General features: G+C 39.8%; 1 protein-coding gene across 7 annotated transcripts in view; it reads left to right on the plus strand.

Moving 5' to 3' along the window:
- Positions 1-544: 544 nt before the first annotated feature.
- Positions 545-21,001, plus strand: part of STXBP5L (syntaxin binding protein 5L) — a 307,500-nt gene continuing 287,043 nt past the window's right edge. For 6 of the 7 annotated variants that reach the window (XM_064143384.1, XM_064143388.1, XM_064143385.1 and 3 more), the window contains exon 1: positions 546-1,889. In XM_064143384.1, coding sequence (XP_063999454.1) covers positions 1,689-1,889 — 201 coding nt within the window. In that variant the 5' untranslated portion in view covers positions 546-1,688. Of the gene's footprint in view, positions 1,890-21,001 lie in introns of all 7 variants that reach the window. The other variant, XM_064143383.1, reaches the window with a different exon arrangement.

Below are 21,001 nucleotides of genomic sequence, written 5' to 3' on the forward strand. Positions count from 1 at the left end.
TTTCTCGGCCCTCAAGCCTCCGTCGCGAAGACGTCTTGGCCCTCGGAGTAACCGCGGCACTGCGCAGCCCCAGTCCGGAACCGCTACCACTGGCGCCGCAGTGGGGCGGTCCCACGCTGTGCCCGGACATCAGCTTGGCCCCACCCCCAAGGACACTGCGACACCCGATTGGGCTGGAGGAGAGACGTGGAGGAAAGGCTCCTCACAGCCTCCTGAATGGAGAGAAACTTGCGGCGCAGCCCTTCCTATTGGTGAGAGTACGTGCCCATCTGAGCAGTGCCCCAATCAGATGCAGTGCATCACAACTGCGATCAGCCGCACCGTCCCCCGCCGTGACAAGTTCTCGGTCTGAGGATCTGCCGACCGCTGAGCCTTCGGAAAGCAACTGGCGCCCTCCTCTCCACTCCGCCGTTCGCATCCACCCAATTTGTCCTCAAGCAACCAATCGAAACCTGCCTCTCTTGTCAATCACCAACCTTTGCCCCACCTTCCCCCAGTGAGGGGAGGTTCAGGCGCTATGTTGCGCGCGGGGCGGGGAGGGGAGGAGTTGTGGCAGCTGCTGCCGGAGGTTTCAGTACCTCGGGAGAACGGCTGCAAGACAGCAAGGTGGGCGGGAGGCGCTGCAGCTGTCTGGACCCGCAGCCGCCCTCTGCTTACCTGCCCCGCTCCTCTCCACTCCTGCCCTACCCCTCACCGCGCCAAGCGCACGCGCCCCCCAGGGACTGTTAGGAAGAGTCTCCTCAGAGTGAGCGGCCGCACCAGACCCCTCTCCCCGCTCACCACCTTCCCCCACCCTCCCGCCGGCGCTGAAGGAGTCTGGTCCCCCGGGGACACGGCGACGGCACAGGCTCGGTGAACCGGGACGGGCGGGAGGGCTGTGCGTTACCTCAGGGACGGGACAGGTGGTCAGTCCGGGAGTGGCCGGGCTGGCCGAGGAGGTCGCTTCTTACTGTCGGTCGGTCCTCAGGGGTGGGTCGTGAGGAAAGTGAGGTGCTTCTTTCCCGACCGGGATCTCGGGAGTGGGCAGATAGGAGGATCAAGGACAGAAACGGCTGCCGGGCACTTGCTGGGGTGGGCAGATAACCGGATAACAGGAGTCGCGACAGCAGCTGTGGGAGGAGAGCGTTGGCGCGGAGAAGGAATCCGCTCCCCCTGAAACCCTGGGGGCAGAGATAGCCCTGGCTGAAAGGCTTTTGAGAGGAAGAGGAAATTGAATGTAGCTGGATTTTTGTGGTTTTGTTAATCAAGGAACGAAGGCAAATCTTGGGCAGGAAAGGTAGATGGAACCTACTTTTTGGATGCTACCTTGAATTTTTTTTTTTTTTTTAAAATCATTTACCTTTCTATTTTCCCCACTGATAAATGTGGATTTTCTGAGAGCATCCGATGGTGGTTGTTCCATTGTTCCTTGTTTGAACGTAAATCCTTGTTCTGCTGCTTGTGGAATCTTTATTTATTTAGTTTTTAAGAAGAACCTTTCCAGGCAGCTTTTACGTCTGACAAAATGAAGCCTTTGTGTTTTTCACTCAATTATACCTAGTACCGACATTCTGTTTGGTCCAAGACACTTAAAAGAGCTGCCTCAGTTCGGAGGGACCATTTAAAGACTTTTTTTCGCTTACATGTAGCTGAATGTGTTGCAACACAGCTTTTTTCCCCCCTCTAATCTTCCGAAAGATTTTTCCAAAATGAAGAAATTCAATTTTCGCAAAGTTTTGGACGGTTTAACTGCCTCATCCCCTGGTGGAAGCAGTGGTGGTGGCAGTGGTGGTGGTGGAAGTGGGGCTGGCGGTGGCTCCGTTCACCCAGGAGGGACTGCAGGAGCTGCAGGGACACCCAGGGAGGAGATCCAAGAGACGCTCACTTCAGATTATTTTCAAATCTGTAAGGTAAGGTTTATAGCTTGTTTTGGTTTAGTTTCATTTTACTGTGAAAATAATAAAAGCTACGTGTTGTGTGGGGGCAGTAATATGATACCAGCAAGCCTTTTACTTAAGAACTGCAGTGGTTGTATAAGGACTTTGGAATGGAAAGGCAGAGATCTCGTTGGTGCATTTTCTTCCTGCTGCAGAGTTGGGGTAGTCACTAAATTAATCAAAACTCTTAATTTCAACATTCAGGGACAAATCATAAGTTCACACTTGGACACCAAGCTAGTAGCAAGATTGTGATGGGGAAAGCTAATACATTTGTGCTAGTACATTTACAAGTTATTGGAAATTGAAAATTGGATACATGTACTCCCTCTCCTCACTCTTCTCATCCCCTCATCCTTTCCTTCCCTTTTAAAAGAAAAAGGTCCAAACTGGAAATGAAAGACAGTGCAGTGATTAGTAGCACTTAATTTATTTGTAAGAGGTTGGATGTAAATTCAGAATGTGGGGTTTTGGGTTTGTTTTTTTATTTGTACTGGAGATTCAGCTTGTGTGTTAATAATGGGGCAGCATAAACACCAAAAGTTACCCTAATCACTAGGCATTGCTTTTATGTATTGGTTAGGTCCTTAAATGAGGATTTAAGTAGAAAGCATAAGATATCCCTGTGTGTTTTCTATTTTGTATCGGTTTTCTACGACAAAGCTTTCAGTGTTGCTCTTAAATGCATGAGTGAAATCAGTATAAATTATCTGGTGCTTCTGAACAGCCCTTGAATACAAAAATGATACTTTTGTAATGAAGACCAAAAACAAAAGGAGAGACTATATTATGATCCTCTGGTTTTAATCTTTAGCTTTGCCATTAATTCTGTTGGCTTTGATAGAAGTTTTGTCTGATAATTTGTTTTGCTTAGCAGCTTCAAACCCAGAAGATTTTTAATTACTGCAATTTACATTATTAAAAGTAAATGAACTTCACCTGTTAGTTATACTTTCTTTTTGTTGGTCAGATTCCAGCTGATTTGAAATGTAGGTTATCATAGAATCAACAAGGTTGGAAGAGACAAATTCTTGTTTCTTTTTGTGTTTTGTGAAGAAGGAGGAAATACAAACAAAACAACCCTGTAAGACAGTTTGTGTGCAGATATGAACCTTTTGAAGTGCACAGTTTTTCTGATCTCAGATACTATGATTATAATTCTGTTTGGTTTTCAGCCACAGTTGGTGTCAGAACTCTTAGAGAGTTCAGGGTAAGAAGGATGGGGCCCCATGACTTAGAAATGTCAAAGATGTTATGTAGCTTCTACATAATTCAGCTTTCTGGAATTTTTATAGTGCTTTGCCATCCTGCACCAAAAACAATTCAGGCATTTTGAGTTTAAATTCTGTTGCAGTTTTAATAGAGTGTCAGTGCATTAGAATCATACCTGTTTCCCTGGGTTGAATTTGACTTCTTATGTACACAGTAACATAGCATTTTCTCAATCTGCAGATAATCAATACCCTGATGTTCCGTTTTTGTCACTTCAGTAAAAAGATAATGCAAATAATCAAGATATATTAAAAATATCATTAGAATATCTGACATTCCAAGACTTCAATATAAGGCTAAAACTCAAGACAGTTCTTCATGTTTAAGTTATTGAATAGAAGCAGAGATGTGTCTTCAATACAAGATATTTTTATTTTGTGTGGTATATTTGCAAAAAAAAAAGTGCAATGTAAGAGAAATTATTTTCAGCCTGATCTCTGTTACTTCACTTCTTTGGCTTGCTATTACTTGAAGACACTTGATGTTATATTCTGACATGTCTACTTGGAAATAGACATCTATTTAGAAACAGATCTGGTAGATCTAGTTGGAAATAGAGCTACTTAGTGCAGAGGAATTTTGAGAAGATTTCAGCAGGCAATATTTGTCTGTCATAGCTCTTGGGTTAAAATCTTCTCAACAAAGTAAATATTTGTATCAGAAGGCTTTTGGTTGCTTGCAGAAGCATTTGGTTATGCTTGCATGGTACTGCAGAAGTCTACAGTATTCAAAATGCCAGCTTCCTTTTCTTCAAGATACAAAATCATGCTGAAAGATAGCTTCTAAACCAGTGATTATGTGCTTCTAAAATACCACAATGTTTATTGAACAGGATCTGCTTAATCGTCTGTCTTAGTTTTGTAGCCGTACAAGCACATTTGAGTGAACCAACAAATCCCCACAGGCCTCAGTCTTGTGTTTTGTACTGTCTAAGTCTACCAGAGGCAGCAGGACTTGACACAGGCACAGTTTTCATCCTGCCTGCTTCAGGGTGCAGGTTCTGAGACACCATTTGTATCTTAATAAGTCTTAATTAAATTAAAAATACAGCAAGACATACAAATCCAAGCTTTGCCTTCCCTGAGCTTTTGCTGTATAGAACTTCTGCTATTTTAATTGTAGAGTTACATAAGTCATACATGCTGCATATTTAAGAATCCGTGAGCTGTGATCCTACTGCACACAGTGCTGCACACTGTTTTATAAAAATCTTCATTTAGATATGAAACATGAAAGCCGGCTCATACTTAAGAATTAAAGGCTTTACCCTGCTGTTTTTATTTTAATAAATTGCTTTTCTGAAGTTTGTGGGAGGTCTGCTTGGCTAAAAGCACAGATCCAATCCTCTACCAGAACACTGTTGTGATTTGTAACGCATCTGAATTCATTTATAGAACACTTGAAAGCTGTGTCTCAGTTTTGTGACATTTTTAGGATCCTTTTTCCCACAGTGTCTTTTTCAGGTATAGATTAGAACTTAACAGAGGTAAATTGAGTATTTAATTTTACACTGAGATGCTCACAATGAGTTACTTCTGCCACTTGTATTGAAATCATTAACGTAATAACCTGTATTGAAAGACTAAAAATGAAGTGGTTTTGAAACTGTTGCATATGAAATAGCTGCAGCCTTTTAAAGCTGTGATAAATTTCTGTGTTGGCACCCTTTTCAAAGTAGGCAACTGCATTTTTGTGACAAGAAGAAGCTGGAGTATAGTTTGTTATAGCTATGCTGCTCTTGGGGTTTGGGTATCCAAAGAAAAATCATGAAAATATTGATTATAGTTCACGTTAATCAAATTGAATGTGTGAGATGGCAACATCATGCTAAAAATAAGGCAAGATCCAGTAAAACACATTAGTAATGCCTATATTAGTTTTAATGGGGATAAACCTGGTTTCCTTGATTTTACTCCGTTGCATTTTCCTTCTGTATATGTGGAGGATTTTCCTAGCAAGGATTTATTAGGATTGCCTATGTTTCTTCATGGCATATGGAAACTAAAGTACACTACTGGGGTGAGATATCAATATATGAAGTGAGATGATCATAGTTAGGATGTGGTAAATCATTAGAGTAGATCTTTGAGCAGAAAGAACATAAAAGGAATAAAGAATGATTTTATTATTTTTGAAGAATGTTGATTGTTAGGGCATGACATAGTTGAGAAAATCTGATTAAGAATGAAGATGTATTTTTTTTTTAACATAGAGTGCATTCTTCATGAAAATAAGTCTCCAATAGGGAATTACTTCTGCTTTTCTTGAAGAACACTCATAGGGTTGAATTTCTAGAGCATGATGTTAATTGCTTTATGCAGAACATGCTTGAAATGAAGGCATCGGTATAGTAACAGTTTCACTTTACTAGATGTACAAATGATCTAGTCCAGTATGCTTTCTTTAGCTGTAGGCAGCAACTGGATTCCCTAGAAGAGGTTCAAGAAAGCCTGATTTAGTAATCTCCTCACATAATTATTCCCCAAATGCTGCTGCCTTTAAACTCCAAAGCATAAGATCTGTACTCTCTTCAAAAGTGGTCTTGAGTGTTATTACTGGGTAATCTTCTTATCTAATAAACATTCATTTGAATCTTACTGGGTTGTTTATATTGATAATATGGACATTAGTTTTGGTATGTGCTTTACCCAGGCTTTAAACCAAACCCACGGAGGCCAGAACTGTTTTAAGTTTTTATTGAAACTGGTATGGAAGCCCACAGCTGATTACAGTTGTGCCCTCCTAACCGTACTTAGCTTTGACAAAAACAGGCCCTCAAGATACATCAATCAGTAGCTGATTTAAGTACCTTAAATTATCTAAGTTTCCTGACTTTCTGAGAGAAGGGCGCTTTAAGGATCCCAAGGGTTTTAAATGGACCTTTGGAATAGCAACTGTAGAAGCTGTTGGAGATAGACTGAAGTTGTCTGCTAGGCCTGAGCTCTCAGATGAGTCTGCAGTTGTTGGACCGCATAATATAGAGGATGTGAAGTTGCCAGTTGCCACTCAAATTGTACTCCACAGGCAATATAGAACAAAGCATGACTCTTTGGTGCCCATACATGATCTGATTCGTCGTCTGGAGAACCAGGACGTCATTAACAAAACCCATTCACCTTTCAACAGTCCCATAAGGCCTGTGCGAAAGGCAAATGGAGAATGGTGATTGACAGTTGATCTCCGTGGCCTAAATGAAGTGACTCTGCCCATGAGTTCTGCTGTGCCAGACATGTTAGAACTCCATTATGAGCTGGAATCCAAGGAGGCCAAATGGTATGCAACCATAGATGTTGCTAATGCTTTCTTTTCTATTCCAATAGCAGAGGAATGCAAGCCTCAATTTGCTTTCACTTGGAGGGGAATTCAGTATACATTTAACTGTTTGCCCCAGGGGTGGAAGCACAGCTCAACGATCTGTCATGCAGTGATCCATGATGCATTGGAGAAAGGTGGAGCTCCAGAGCATCTGCAGTTCATTGATGATATCATTGTCTGGGGAAATACAGCACAAGAAGTTTTTGAGAAAGGTAACAAAATAATTGACATTCTGCTGAAATCAGGTTTCCCTTAAAGCGAGACAAGGTGAAAGGCCCTGCTGGAGAGATTCAGTTCCTGGGAATTCGTTGGCAAGATGGTCGCTGCCACGTTCCAATGGATGTGATAAACAAAGTTTCTGCCATGGCAAATCCCACAAATAAGAAGGACACATTGTCTTTCTTGAGAACAGTTGGATTTTGGAGGCTGCACATCCCTAGATACAGCCAAATTGTAAAACCCTTGTATGATGTAACTCGAAAGAGGAACAACTTTCAGTGGGGACCTGAACAACAAGCAGCCTTTGATCAGATAAAGCAAAAAGTAGTTCATGCAATGGGTTTGGGGCCTGTTCGAACTGGTCCAGACATTAAGAACATTCTGTATATGGCTGCGAGTGATAATGGTCCAACCTGGTGCCTATGGCAGAGAGCCCCAGGAGAAACACGTGGTCGACCACTTGGTTTCTGGAGTAGAGGATATAGAGGGTCAGAAGCAAACTATACACTGTCAGAGAAAGAGATCCTTGCTGCTGCTGAAGGTGTAAAAGCTGCTTCAGAAGTAATTGGAAGAGACTCTCAGCTTCTTTTGGCTCCCAGATTACCAGTTTTGAACTGGATGTTTAAGGGAAAGGGGTCATCACCACATCATGCAATCGATGTTACCTGGTCTAAGTGGATGGCTCTCATAACACAGCGAGCACGCATGGGGAGTTTTGAATGACCTGGCATAGTGGAGATGATCACCAACTGGCCAGAAGGCACAAACTGTATAAATCCTCCAGGGGATTGAATAAATTGGGCTGAGGAAGCTCCTTCTTACTGTGATTTGTCTAAAGAAGAAAGGAACTATGCTCTGTTTACTGATGATTCCTGTCACCTTATTGGAAACAAGTGAAAATGGAGAGCTGCAGTTTGGAGCCCTATACGAGCAGTGGCTGAAGCAAAAGCTGGAGAAGGTGAGTCGAGCCAGTTTGCAGAGGTAAAAGCTGTCCAACTTGCTCTTGATGTGGCTGAGCATGAGGATTGGCCCATGCTTTACCTCTATACTGATTCATGGATGGTGGCTAATGCCTTATGGGGTTGGCTAAAAGACTGGAAAAGAAATAATTGGCAATGGAAAGGAAAGCCAATTTGGGCTGCTGACTTATGGCAGGACATTGCTACCCATCTAGAGAAAATCCCTGTAAGAGTATGACACATAGATGCTCACATGCCCAAGAGTAAAGCTACTGAGGAACATCAGCACAACCATCAGGCAGATTTGGCTGCCAAGGTGTTTCAAACCGATGTGAATTGTGACTTGGATTTAGATTGAGAACACAGAGGTGAACTGTTCTTAGCCCGGTGGGCCTGTGATTCCTTAGGACATCAAGGCAGAGATGCTACCTACCAATGGGCGCAGGATAGAGCAATCAACATATCCATGGATGCTATAACTCAAGTTATACATGACTGTGATATTTGTGCTGCTATTAAACAAGCCAAGTGTCTGAAGCCCTTGTCGTATGGTGAGCGATGGGCAGAGTACAAATACGGTGAAGTGTGGCAGATTGATTACATCACTCTACCTCGTTCTTGGACTGGAAAGCAATATGTACTGACCATGGTAGAAGCAAGCACTGGATGGCTGGAAAGCTATCCAGTTTCCCATGCTACAGCACGTAACACCATTTTGGGCTTGGAGAGACAAATCCTGTGGTGACATGGCACTCCAGAGACGGTTGAATTGGATAATGGCACCCACTTTAAAAATATTCTCATAAAATCTTGGGCCAAAGAACACGGCATTGAGTGGATTTATCACATCCCCTATTATACACCTGCCTCAGGCAAAATTGAACGCTACAATGGCTTGCTAAAAACAACCTTAAAGGCAATGGGGGGAGGAACATTAAAGAACTGGGAGAAACATCTAGCCCAAGTCACTTGGGTAGTGAATAGTAGAGATTCCACCAACAGAGCTGGCCCAGCTCATTCAGAGATCTTACAAAAGGTAGAAGGTGACAGGGTTCCTGTCATTCATGAAAATAATTTCTTGGGCAAGTCTGTTTGGGTATTCTCCCCTTTGGGGGAGGCTACACCTGTCTGAGGGGTGGTTTCTGCTGAAGGACCTGGTCATACATATTGGGTTATGCAGAAGAATGGTGAAATACAATGTGTTCCATAAAAGAATTTGACATTGGCAGAAAGAATGTAGATATGTTGTTATGAGTTCTTTTGCAGATGATTGTGGTGCCCAAAAACCATGAAGAGCCCATTAACCATGAGCATGAACCCTATGAGTGCCAAGAGTCCTGATCTATTCCATTCATAGAAGAAAACATCTGTTTCTAGAAAACCATTGAGCTAGCCAACGCCTGAGACAGACGGAAATGAGAAGATGAATGACTGGAAAATGAAGAAAGATGCTTGAAGCCTGGACAACGACCATCCACGATACTGATGTTATCCCTAGTAACATAGAATGACTTGATGCTGCAATGGTAAATTATATTAAAGGGGTGGATTGTGGACGTTTGAGCTGATTTTCTAGCACAGACACAGGGGAGAGATGAACACTCCAAGGATAGGCCAGAGAATGGCAACAATAGATAAATTGATATGATTTCATTGGAGCATCAAGAGCTTAATGTCTAGAAGCACAGCTTGTTCTCCCCCTGCTTCTGCTGCTTGAGCTGCACCTGCCTATCTTCCCCGGCTGCTGTTTTGGCTGCTGCTGCTTCTGCTGCTTTGCCGCTGCTTGACCCCTCCCCCATCTCCCTTAAGGTTATTGTATTGGGTTTTTTTTCTTCCTTCTCTAGTTGTTAGCTCTCTTTTCACTGTTATACTACAAGAAATACAATTTCATCTTTCCCTGACTTTAAAAACAGGGTTGTGTGTTGTGGTGAGTTTATTTCTCCCCAGGGGAGGGATCTGCCCTAACCCGGGACAAAGGTGGTCTTAAGTTTTAACTCCCCGAGTTTATAGCTGGTTATAGTTTATTCTCTCGGCCTGTAACATTGAGTCCTTCTGACAGCAGTTGAGTAAATGCAACATGATGTTACAGTTCAGTGATAACAGAGAGATGCTGAATTGTGGAATGGCAGTTTAAGAACAGTTCTTCGGTGGCACATAGTTGTATTTTTGGTTATGAAGAAGATTTTTCAAGTATAAAATATTGTAATAAACTGTAAGTCTTTTTAGTTAGCTTGAGCTGTTAATCTGTGTTTCATTAATAAGGTCATTCTGGGGGAAACAAAAACCCAAACAAACCAAAAGATGTGTGAAGTGCTATATTTCAGAGAAAATCAATTTTAAAATAAGTGTTAACTCTTACTTGAAAGTGTTCAGAGATCATTTGATACTTAAATGGTAAATATAGTAATGGTAAATGGATACTTAAATGGTAAATAAAGATAATGCTAGGAAGGGTTTTTCCTGTATGCCATAGTTTGGATCTACTGTTAGGTGCAAAACCCTATTCTGTTTAAAACTGGATAGTCATAAGTGACACTTCTGTAATCAGGGGACAGTAAATTTATGAGCATAGTGTATTTTTCTTTTTTAAAAGGTTTGTATTAATTAGAAGTGGGACTAATCAGTGGTAAAGGGCATAGCATGTTGAAAGCTTATTTTTTAAAGAAGCTTGAATGTTTTAAGCTGCCTACAGTTGTATAACTGAACTTCCCTGTTTTGTTTTGTTTGTTTGTTTGTTTGTAAATGCCTCTGTTTTCACATCACTAATTTTGATATTCAAATACTAATCCTAAATGTATTAATGCAGGCGCTTCATGGCCAACACATGCAGTTACATCTTCAAAACCATTTTAATACTTAAGGTTGCAAAATTAAGCACTCAAAAGTTCCAGATTTCTTAAACTATGTTTGCTTATTTATATAACCTTTAATTATGTGATTTATTGGTCAGATTCAGTAATGTGAATAGTGGTCGCTCAGTGGAAAGCACTTAAGTATTTCTTTGCATACTTAGAACTTGAGGCATACCTGAATATTAAGTTCCCCATAGACTTTTCCAGAAGAAGTTCTCACCACTGTAGTTTTGAAAGATTTATAAACGTTAATGAATAGATAATTCATAATATTTCTGTGAGATTGAGATGTTGTTATTCCAACTGTATAGGTGAGGAAACAAGGCACAGAGAATCCCCCATACGATAGACTGTTCAGTGTCTGCTGTCTTTGAGTCTTCATCTTGACCTGGTTTGAATCAGATTTTTTTTTTTCAGCCTGCTTAATGTTTGTATATCACTTAAGCCCTTCCATTATGCCTCCCATTGTTTTTACATTCTGTTGCAAGTATTGTGCACATCTAGAGTAGACTTCAGGCTAGTTACTATCCATTTCTATGTCCACCTTAGATAGTCAAAACAGCTCTGCATTTCCTTCCTTTCTCAAACAACTATAAATGGAATTCTCCACACTGGACCTGTGAATTGTACCTATAATGGATATCATCAGCTTCCAAAATACAATAGCTGCTGCACGTGAAAAGTTTATTTCATGGGACTCGGCTTGATCATTTACAAAACTAAGTGATATGAGCTCTGGGAGAATTTATTTTCCGCAATTTTCTGTCTGAATTGTGCCTTGCATGTTCCCATTTTGTACCAAAAAGACAAGTTTGGCAGATAACAGCCCTTCAAATGTTTATTTTTTGTTTATCCATAGGATAGACCAGACTCTACTAGGCATGGAATGAGGCAAATGGTCCATGTCAGAAAAAGATACTGTCGTTAATCCCTTCAAGAGGAGAACAAAAGTCATGTTGCATAGGTTACTTTTAGTTCATGTGTATTCTAATTTTAATGCTTTTTATGGTTGATTTTGAATTTTTCTCAATGTAAGAATCATAGAATCTTCTGAGTTGAAAGGGGCCCATGGAGATCACTGAGTTCAACTCCTGACACAGCACAAGGCAACCTAAAATGTAAGCCATTTAATATAATTTTTGTGTGCCACTTCAAGTGGGGGGTTTTGACATTTAAAAAAAAATATAATCCAAAGGCTAATTAATTTCAATAATATGAAGTCCTTGGATAAAGAACTGAAATTCAGGCCATACTTTTTCCTCATGAGAGATAATGTCTCTCTTCACAGAAAGTTTATATTTAGGATAGCTTAATACTCACTTTCTTGAGGAGTCACTTTTTAATAGGCACATGTTTAGATATCAGACTATCACAATGGAACTTCAGTCTTCTTTCTCTGAGCTAATGATAAGATTGTCAAATCCTTGGATATCCTGTAAATGGTGGTGGGTGTGAGGGAAAGAAACATACTGAGGAATAGAGTGTCTTCACTTTGCATTGCAGAGACCTGACTCCTGCAATATGCCATGGTGAAGCTCTCATTCTGTAAAACCTGTACTGAGTTTATACCTGAGAAACAGGGCTTTTCTCACAAAGTTAACTCCCATTCCCAAGTTTTTTTCCTACTGTCTCTCCTTTGGTTTGTGATCCATCATTTTTGTTCTCCTGACTGTTATTTCCTGCTTGTGCTACCAGTTAGTTAATGAGAATTTTTTTCACTATGGTGGTGGAAAAATTGATATATTTTTTTTTAATCACTTCTGGGAGGATGAAGGAAATTCGGCCTGGTTGACCTGTATCTCAGGGAAGGTTTTGATTGTAGAGCTGTTATGTGTGTTGTATAAGCAACTGGTTTTTGACTTCTTTCTGAAAGAAAATATTTATGAGAATATTTTTTTTAAAGAAATTACTGAGAAACTACATAGAGATTCATGAATAAAAATAGTAAGTAGTTGAAGAGTGGATTGTGGTTTTTTTATAAGTAGAAATACATGTACTATGTAAAACATGCAGCTCTCTTCAGCAGAGGTGGGCTAAATCTAAGACAGAACCTCATTCTCACATAGATGAATCTTTGTTCACGTCTGCCTCTTACTCTGAAACATCTGATACTCCTTAGTGCATGGTATATGCCAAAATCCCTTTTTGAGGTCTGTGTGAAAACACTGGGCAATGGTAACATTAGTACATTAATTTTATAAGCAGAGAAAGGGAAGCACTTGAGAACCAAAGTAATAGACCCCAAGCTTAATGAATGCAGTTCTAGAATGCTATTGTTAAAAAAAGAAAAGAAAAAAAGTGTTTATAAAAGCAGCTTATAAGGGATGTATTAACTTATCACAGTGTATGTTAGGGGAAAATTAGAGGACTGTACAATTGAAAGTACAAATAATGTACATATGTGGAGAAGAGAGAAAGCAGTATTGTTAGCTACAGATGGCTGGTAAATATACTTAAATGTACTAAGATATTATCTGTGCAGTGCTGTGTCTATTCCTAACAGATCACCAACACAGAGTATGAATACTAAAAAAATACTAGAGGCAAGCTGTTGCCTGTAGCTAGGGTCAAAGTCTGATGAGATACTCTTTTTATGGTCTTCCTGAAGTTAAGTTGTATACAGTACTGAAAAAAAAAAAATCATAACCCTTAGTATTTAAGGCTTTGAGTTGACAAATGCATAAACTCAAAAATAGCCTTAATGAATTTAGTGCAGATACGGGGTATGTTACCATGTCTTTTTGTAGAATCTGAATCCAGTCAGTTAAATATGATTACTTATATTTCCTTAAAAAATCTGCTGTATAAGAATAGTGTGAGGTCCAACACCTAGAAATCAGGTCTCTTATTCAGCTAGTGTTTAATTGCATCTCTGTGTATGATCATCTAGTCTTTATTACATACTTGTATTTTCTTGCTTTGTCTGCTTTTATTTTGTTCCTATCCTCCTTCATATCTGGCTTGAGCAATATACAAAATACAGGAAGGATGAATGCAAATTGTGTGTGTGCTCTTTGCAATGGTTCCTGTGAGAAAATCTCTGCATTATCTGCTGGATATCACACACACAAAACCCAAAAGCAATGGTAAATAAATTATGGATGTTCGTCTCTACTTTTTTCATCCCATTCCATCTATGGTATCTCTTAAGAACGGATATGTGCTTTCAGTGACACCTGTCCAACATCAGCTGTATTACAGATACATTCTGTTGTAGCTGTGGATCTGAGTTAATTGTACGGGCTCCAAAACCCTGCTGTTTTATTCGTTGTTTATTCCTACATCTATTTTTAAATGCTCACTGAATGAGGCAAAGGCAGGAACATGCTATGTGGTTATGTAAACAGTGATCTGAGTCTTAGGATCTTTGGATATTGTATCTTTTGTCTCTGTGAGCTGTGCCCTTGGTAGTTCTATGGCCAATGCAGCAGAAGATACTAATATGCGTGGTCTTCTGGGTTTCATTGCTGTTAGAGGGCAAAAAGCTGCCAGAAAATATCCCCCATTTAATATGGAACATATTTTCACCATTGGTGATACTGGCCAGTATCTCCAAATTAAAATCTCAATTCAACAGCAGAAAAGAACTCCTTAAATTGCATACAACATACATACAGAAAGAAGGTAGGACAAGATTAATTATGCATTAGTAATAAGTAGTATTGTTGTAATAATAGTAATACTGTAATGTAATATATTGTAATTGTAATATATATGTAATAATACTACTAATAATGTATATAGTAATTTTTATATATATGTGTGTGCATGTATATATATACTAATAATGTAACTCTGAAAGAATTGGGGCTGTTTGGTCTGGAGAAGAGGAGGCTCCCAGGTGACCTTCTTGTGGTCTTCCAGGATCTGAAGGGGGCCTCCAAAAAAGCTGGAGAGGGACTTTTTAGGCTATCAGGGAGTGACAAGACTAGGAGGAATGGAGCAAAGCTGGAAGTGAGGAGGTAGTTGTTGAGCATGAGAGTGGTGAGAGCCTGGAATAGGCTGCCCAGGGAGGTGTTTGAGGCCCCATTGCTGGAGGTGTTTAAGGCCAGGCTGGATGAGGCTGTGGGCAGCCTACTCTAGGGTAGGTTATCCCTGGGCATGGCAGGGGAGTTGGAACTGGCTGATCCTTGTGGTCCCTTCCAACCCTGACTGATTCTATGATTCTGATACTGCTAATAATAAGTAGTAATACTGTACATGGTATTAATGAAACCTGGTAATTGCATTTGTAGATAGGAAAGCCAAATTGTGTTGCAATATAAAATGTTTTCCCAGAAACACACAAGGACTACAGATAATATCAAAGCAGAATTTTAACACTGTTTCTATAGTTTTTCCAAAGCGAACAACAAGAAGTTCAAGAACTTTGTCATAGTAGCAAATTTTTTGTCTATCAAATTAGCATGGGATTTTCCTGCAGAATGTTTTTAATTCCCCAATATGGCTGATTTAAAAAAAAATCATTTAAAGTTTCCCAAAAACAACAAATAAAATACATACTTCAGAACAGGAACTTTAATCGGCTGTGACAGAACAGGGCATTAACAGCCTGTAGGAGCTAAGTTCTATAGAACCTAAAAATGGGAAGACATGTGAAATTAATTAGATATTTAAAATAATTTCTCGTATTCTGCATCCACATTTATAGTGAAGAAAAAACCAAAACATTTTCAGGGCTATCTGAAGTGCTAAGTGGTTTTACAATTCTTGTGAATACCCCTACTAACAGGCAGATTATATTCTGAGTGAAACTATCTCAAATTCTAGAGTAATATGGTTGCGGATGCAACAACAGTGATTGATAAGAGCTACTATTGGAATTCCTTTGACTCTAATGGCATTGCTTTAGTAGGTAGTATAAATTGACCTTTGAAATAAGTGGCTTAGGGTTAGAGAGTCTTTTATTATTTCATATTAAAGCCAAGGCCAAGAGTACAGTTTTTGTTAAAGTCTGTGGCATTTTTCTGTAGGTTGATGTCCTATTTCTTCTCACTAGTTTGAGTGGTGAGAGTGGGAAGTCCATTCTAGCATATTTACTGAACATTGGATGCAGGTCCTCCATTGTGTTCTCCAGCCTTCAGTAGGAGCAAGACATGCAGGTCTTAGAGTGGGTCTAGAGAATGGCAACAAAGCTGATGAAGTGTCTGGAGAATAGGTCTTGTGAGGAGCAGCTGAGGGAACTGGAGTTGTTTAGCTTGGAGAAAAGGAGGCTGAGGGGAGACCTCTCTGTTTTCTGCAGCTCCCTGGAAAGAGGTTGCAGCCAGATGATTGTTAGTCTCATCTCCCTAGTAACAAGTGATAGGATAAGAGGAAATGGCCTCAAGTTCTACCAGGAAAGGTTTAGATTGGATGTTAGAAGAAACTTTGTGACTGAGAGGCTTCTCAAAAGTGGAACAATTTGCTGGTTGAATCCCCATCCCAGGAGGTGTTTCAAAGACTCTGAGATGTGGTGCTGAAGGACATGGTTTAACACCAGCCTTGCTAAAGTAAGATAATGTTTGGATCTTAAAGGTCTTTTCTAACCAAAATGATTCTATGATTTTCTTTGCTTTTTGTGTATTTTTCTTACCTTTTCCCCCCTAAATTCTTTTCAGAAATTAGTAAAGGAAAAGGTTAAATAATTTTGCATAAAATATCATCACCTCAAGACTTCTCCAAAGAGATTAATACATATCTCTTGATGCCTATAAGAAGATGTTATGCTGTAACATATTTTACTAACTTACTATGCTGTCATTCAGTGCTGTGGTAGATGTGGCAAGATGGTGTAGTGAGTTGTCAAGGGGTTGTTTGGCCCCAGCAACACTCATTTAAATCAAACAAGTAAGAGTCAAAGCCAACTACTTTGCTTTGAGCAGGGAGTTTGGCTAGATAGTCTTCAGAGTTCCTTTCCAACTTCACCTGTGCACTAGATTGGAAATGATGCAGTTTGAGTGTCAGTGTATTTTTTTTTTATTTGTGATTTTTTTTTCTGTTCAAATTGTGTTTATTTTGTTTTTTTTAATACACCACAATATATTTCAAAGATCAAGCATAAGAGGAATGCTTTTTGAAATTTGGAAAGCCTTATTCTTTTCCCCTGTGATTCACTTAACTTGGCTATTTGTATCAATGTGAATCATATGCAAATAGGACCATCCTTACTTGATAGTCTTTAACATAGAGTTTGCAGAACTGAAAATGACAGTGGAAAAAAACAATCTCTGAAGTCTCTGCAGAGAATTTTGTTGTGGAAAAAAAGGAACTTCAATGAGGACTACAAGATTTCTTCTTCATGTTAGCCATTTGTTTAAACTAATTGGAAGATGCTTTTGGATGTACTTTCTTTTTCAGGGCAAAGCAAGATGAGGAAATTAAAATAAGCAATGTGTGGTAGAAACAGCATCTTCCAAGAAACAGTCCTATGATCTACATAGACACTCTTAAAAAATAGTAGAGTGGGAAATAAAAGGAGTACATATTAAAATATAGACTCTATATTAATTGTTACTACTTTATCTTTTGGGTTTTTAAAGTACATTAAACTGCTTGAACGGGGAAAAGTAAATTCATACGTTCACAGAACAAATAATATATGTATAATAAACTCAGTTGATTTCAAATACTCTATTTCCGATTATTTTTTTTATATAAGTATAATTATCATTGTATAATATTTGTAAAACTAAACTGTTAACATCCAGGTTGTATTTGAAGTCTGCTTTATTTCCAAGACAAATAATTTCTCAAAATCCTGCCATAGCTGACTAAGTGACCTTTCATAACAAAGTAAAATTTCTAACATACAAATTAAAAGACAGAACAACTGTGTCAGTTGCTGAAAGTATTATGTGTCATTATTATGAAACTCTCTGACTGATCTGATTGTTCCTTGTTCTGCCTGCTCCTATATTCAGTAACATTTCTGTTTTTCCCTTGTGTACTCACATTCCCCATGTTTTTTCTGTGCTGTTTTTTCTCCACCAATACAGATCTCCTTTTTCTCCCTCTCTCAGATGCACTGCTGCTGCTGAAGATAAGCTCATAAGAAATACCCTGCTGAGACAAACCAATGCTCCATATCTCTCAGCAGTCAGTCTCTGACAGTGGCAATAGAATATGTCATTTTAGGAGAGTAGTAAGATCACTTTTTGCAGTCCATTCCCTTTCTAATCTCCCATCATCTACCATTGCTGGAGATGTCAGAGGGTGTATGTGGGAAGCTTTCTCCTGCAACGAGGTGTGGAATGTAAACATCAGGCCCTGTGATGGGAAGTGTCCTTGGGTCTTACTGATTCCCAGAGGCCTAGGCTGAGGACTATGAGCAACCCACGCACAGCTGTCAGGGGGTGGAATCTGCCAGTCCCTGGGGCGGACACAGCCCCAGGGGGGCTGACCCTGGCCAGCCCCCCTGGGTGGTACTCACAGGTTGTTTACCACAGGTAACCTATCTCTGCCTTACACATAACTTGGGGCCAGTCTGTACTGTCCACTTCTGCCAGCCCCAGGCTGGTTGGGCACACCTCCTCGGAGACACTATATAAGCCATTGCACTACCCTAATAAAATTGTACTGATGCACAGATGCCTAGAAGCTGCTGTCTCGAGTCGTCAGTACCCCGATCTCGCCTCTCGCCAGCCTCCGTACCCCAACAGGTGTATCTTTAGCCAGTCCTTTTAGAATCCATTTATCAATAAAGACCATAAATGTGCCTTTTTGAACCTGATGATACTGTCAGCCCACAAACCTCCTGTGATGGCAAGTTTCAGAAGTTGCTGTCTAAAGAAGTATTCTTTTATTGTTGATGTAAACTAATCTTTGATTTGTGTTGAATGGCTCTGTGGTTTTCTCAAATAACAGTTCCAGGTTTAGTCTACCTACTCTTGTGATTATGTAAATCTCAGTTGATATCCTTCAACAGCCTTCTCTTCACCAAACTGAAGTTGCAGCACTTTACCGATAAGGCTTGCATCCATCACGTTCAGCATTAGTCGCCCTCTCTCTGTCAACTCTGGCTTGACTGCCTCTTCACTTGTAGAAACAAGAGCTAGAGTAACAGACTCGTACATGTTCTTATATTGCAGCAAAATGACACTCTGTTATTTTTGTCACTCTTCCTGATGATGTCCAGCATTACTTGGCTTTTTTTGTGGATTGCTGCTGCATGTCAAACCAAAAACTTGAGAGAAATTCTAACCATGTCCACAAAATCACTTTTCTGAGTTCTAAATGTTAGTTCCAAATTCAGCACTGTGTAAGCTTGATTAAGATAATGGGTATTTTTCTCTAGTTGTCTTGTTTTACATCTACCTGTGCTGAAGCTCATTTATCACCTTCTTGCCCACTTATTCAGGCTAATGAGGTCTTTCAGAAGTTGATCACCACTGGTGCTGAATTTCACTGTCCAAAAGAATTATGAACTATCAGCTATGAACTTGGAGATTTCAGTATTCACTATCTTAAATGATCTATAAAAGATTACAAATAAGAATTTCTTCAAGCATTCATCCATGGAATACCCTACCTGTTCTTTGCTTTCTGTTACCTAAACAGCTTTCAGTCCACGGGAAGTATTTTCTTCACTCCTGTAACAACTTTGTTTCACTAATATAATTGCTGTGGGATGTTATTTGGAAGGCTATTGGAAAATGTGTGTATATTCATAACCTGTTTTATTGGCATGCATGGGGACAGCTTCATAGAATTAGAGAAGACTGGACAGACAGGATTTCTCATTGTAGAAATGCTTCTGGAATGATCTTCATCTATGTGCTCAGTTTTTTATTATACCATATTGATGGGGACAGCAGCCAGCCTTGTCAGTCTGTGGCTCCAAAGTTCATTTTGTAGGTGGGTCTTTCCCCATGTAATTGTTTCTAGTTTTACATAGAGCAAAAGGACTGCCTTTAGGTATATTTCATGACAGAAAGTCAAGAGAGTGATTTGCCATTGGAATGGGCTGCCCAGAGAGGTGGTGGAGTTGCTGTTCCTGGTGGTGTTCAAAAAAAGCCTGTCTGAGGCACTTAGTGCCATGGTCTAGTTGATTGGCCAGGACTGGCTGATAGGTTGCGCTGGCTGATCTTGGAGGTCTCTTCCAGCCTGGTCGATTCTCTATTTGAGAAAGAAACAAAAAGCAAAAGAAAAACCCAGGTGGTTTTTAGAATGTTCTGTGAACGTGCTCAGAAGCCCTGGTTCCTAATGTAGGTTAAGAACTAAATTGGATCCATGTCTTGGGTTAAAATTTTTGGAAATTTTTAGGTAAGCTGGAATTTTTACAAAAAATACTCCTTTGAAAAATGAAAATTTGATTTATAAATGTGTTCCTCCTATATAGTTTTACTTGCATTGGAAGCTTACCAATATCTTTTTTCCTTTCCTGATTGAGGATTGGCCTTATCAACAGATAATTCCAGACAAAGAAGCCTATAAATGAGAGATGCCATAATCATATACCAATATAAAGATGAGTTTCCAAGCATTATAAGCACATATTTTCACCACTATTGCCTTGCTGAAAGCTGTAATTATTGCTATTTTTTAATTTCCTACACAGCTCTGTAAGAGGCTCTGTAGGATTTGGTCAACATTTGATCCTCTCTCCTGCAAACCAGTCAATTACTTACTTCAATGAGAGTCTTGCATGTGGCATATTGCTTGTAATTTGATAGTAGATTCTACATCCCAAATCCGGGCTGAGCCTATGTAGTTGAACTTTACTAATAGACATCTCAAAGATTATTTACCCTAGTAAACAAGTTTTGCTTTCAGATATTCCATGAAAAAGTATCTCTAAAATATTAGTAGAAAAGCTTCAAATTTTAAGTTTCTGCAAATTAGCAGGAACAATCTTGGCTATAAGCCCTATTACTTAATTGATCAACTTTAAAATGGAGTTTAATCCTGGATTTTAAAGAGCTGTTTAGAGAACAAAAAAACCCACGTTTTTGCAGTCTAATGCAAACCACCCTAGAAAACAAGTTAAGAAAAAATAATTATACTGAAACATTGCAGATATTGTATATTACAGAATCACAGAATTTCTTGGATTGGAAAGCCCTTCAAGATCATTGCGTGCAATCATTCGTTTCACACTGGCAAGTTCTTGACTAAACCAAATCCCTCAGCACAATATCTAATCACTATGAATCATTATGGTTGGGAAGGACCACCAGGATCATCCAGTCCAACCTTCATCCCAGCATCCTTCATCACTAGACCATGGCCTCAAGCGCCACAATCACTATCCATTTAAACACCTCCAAGGATGGCAACTCCACCACCTCCCTGGGCAGCCTGTTCCAGTGCCTGATCACCCGCTCAGGAAAGAACTTCCTCCCAACATCCAACCTAAACCTCCCTCATGCAAGTTGAGGCCATATCCTCTTGTCCTATCATTAGTAATTCTGAAGAAGAGACTATCTCCAGCTTCACTACAGCCTCCTTTTCGGTAGTTGTAGAGGGCAATAAGGTCCACTCTCAGCCTCTT

The sequence above is a fragment of the Pogoniulus pusillus genome, chromosome 5, assembly GCF_015220805.1.
Source record: "Pogoniulus pusillus isolate bPogPus1 chromosome 5, bPogPus1.pri, whole genome shotgun sequence".
Lineage (NCBI taxonomy): Eukaryota > Metazoa > Chordata > Aves > Piciformes > Lybiidae > Pogoniulus > Pogoniulus pusillus.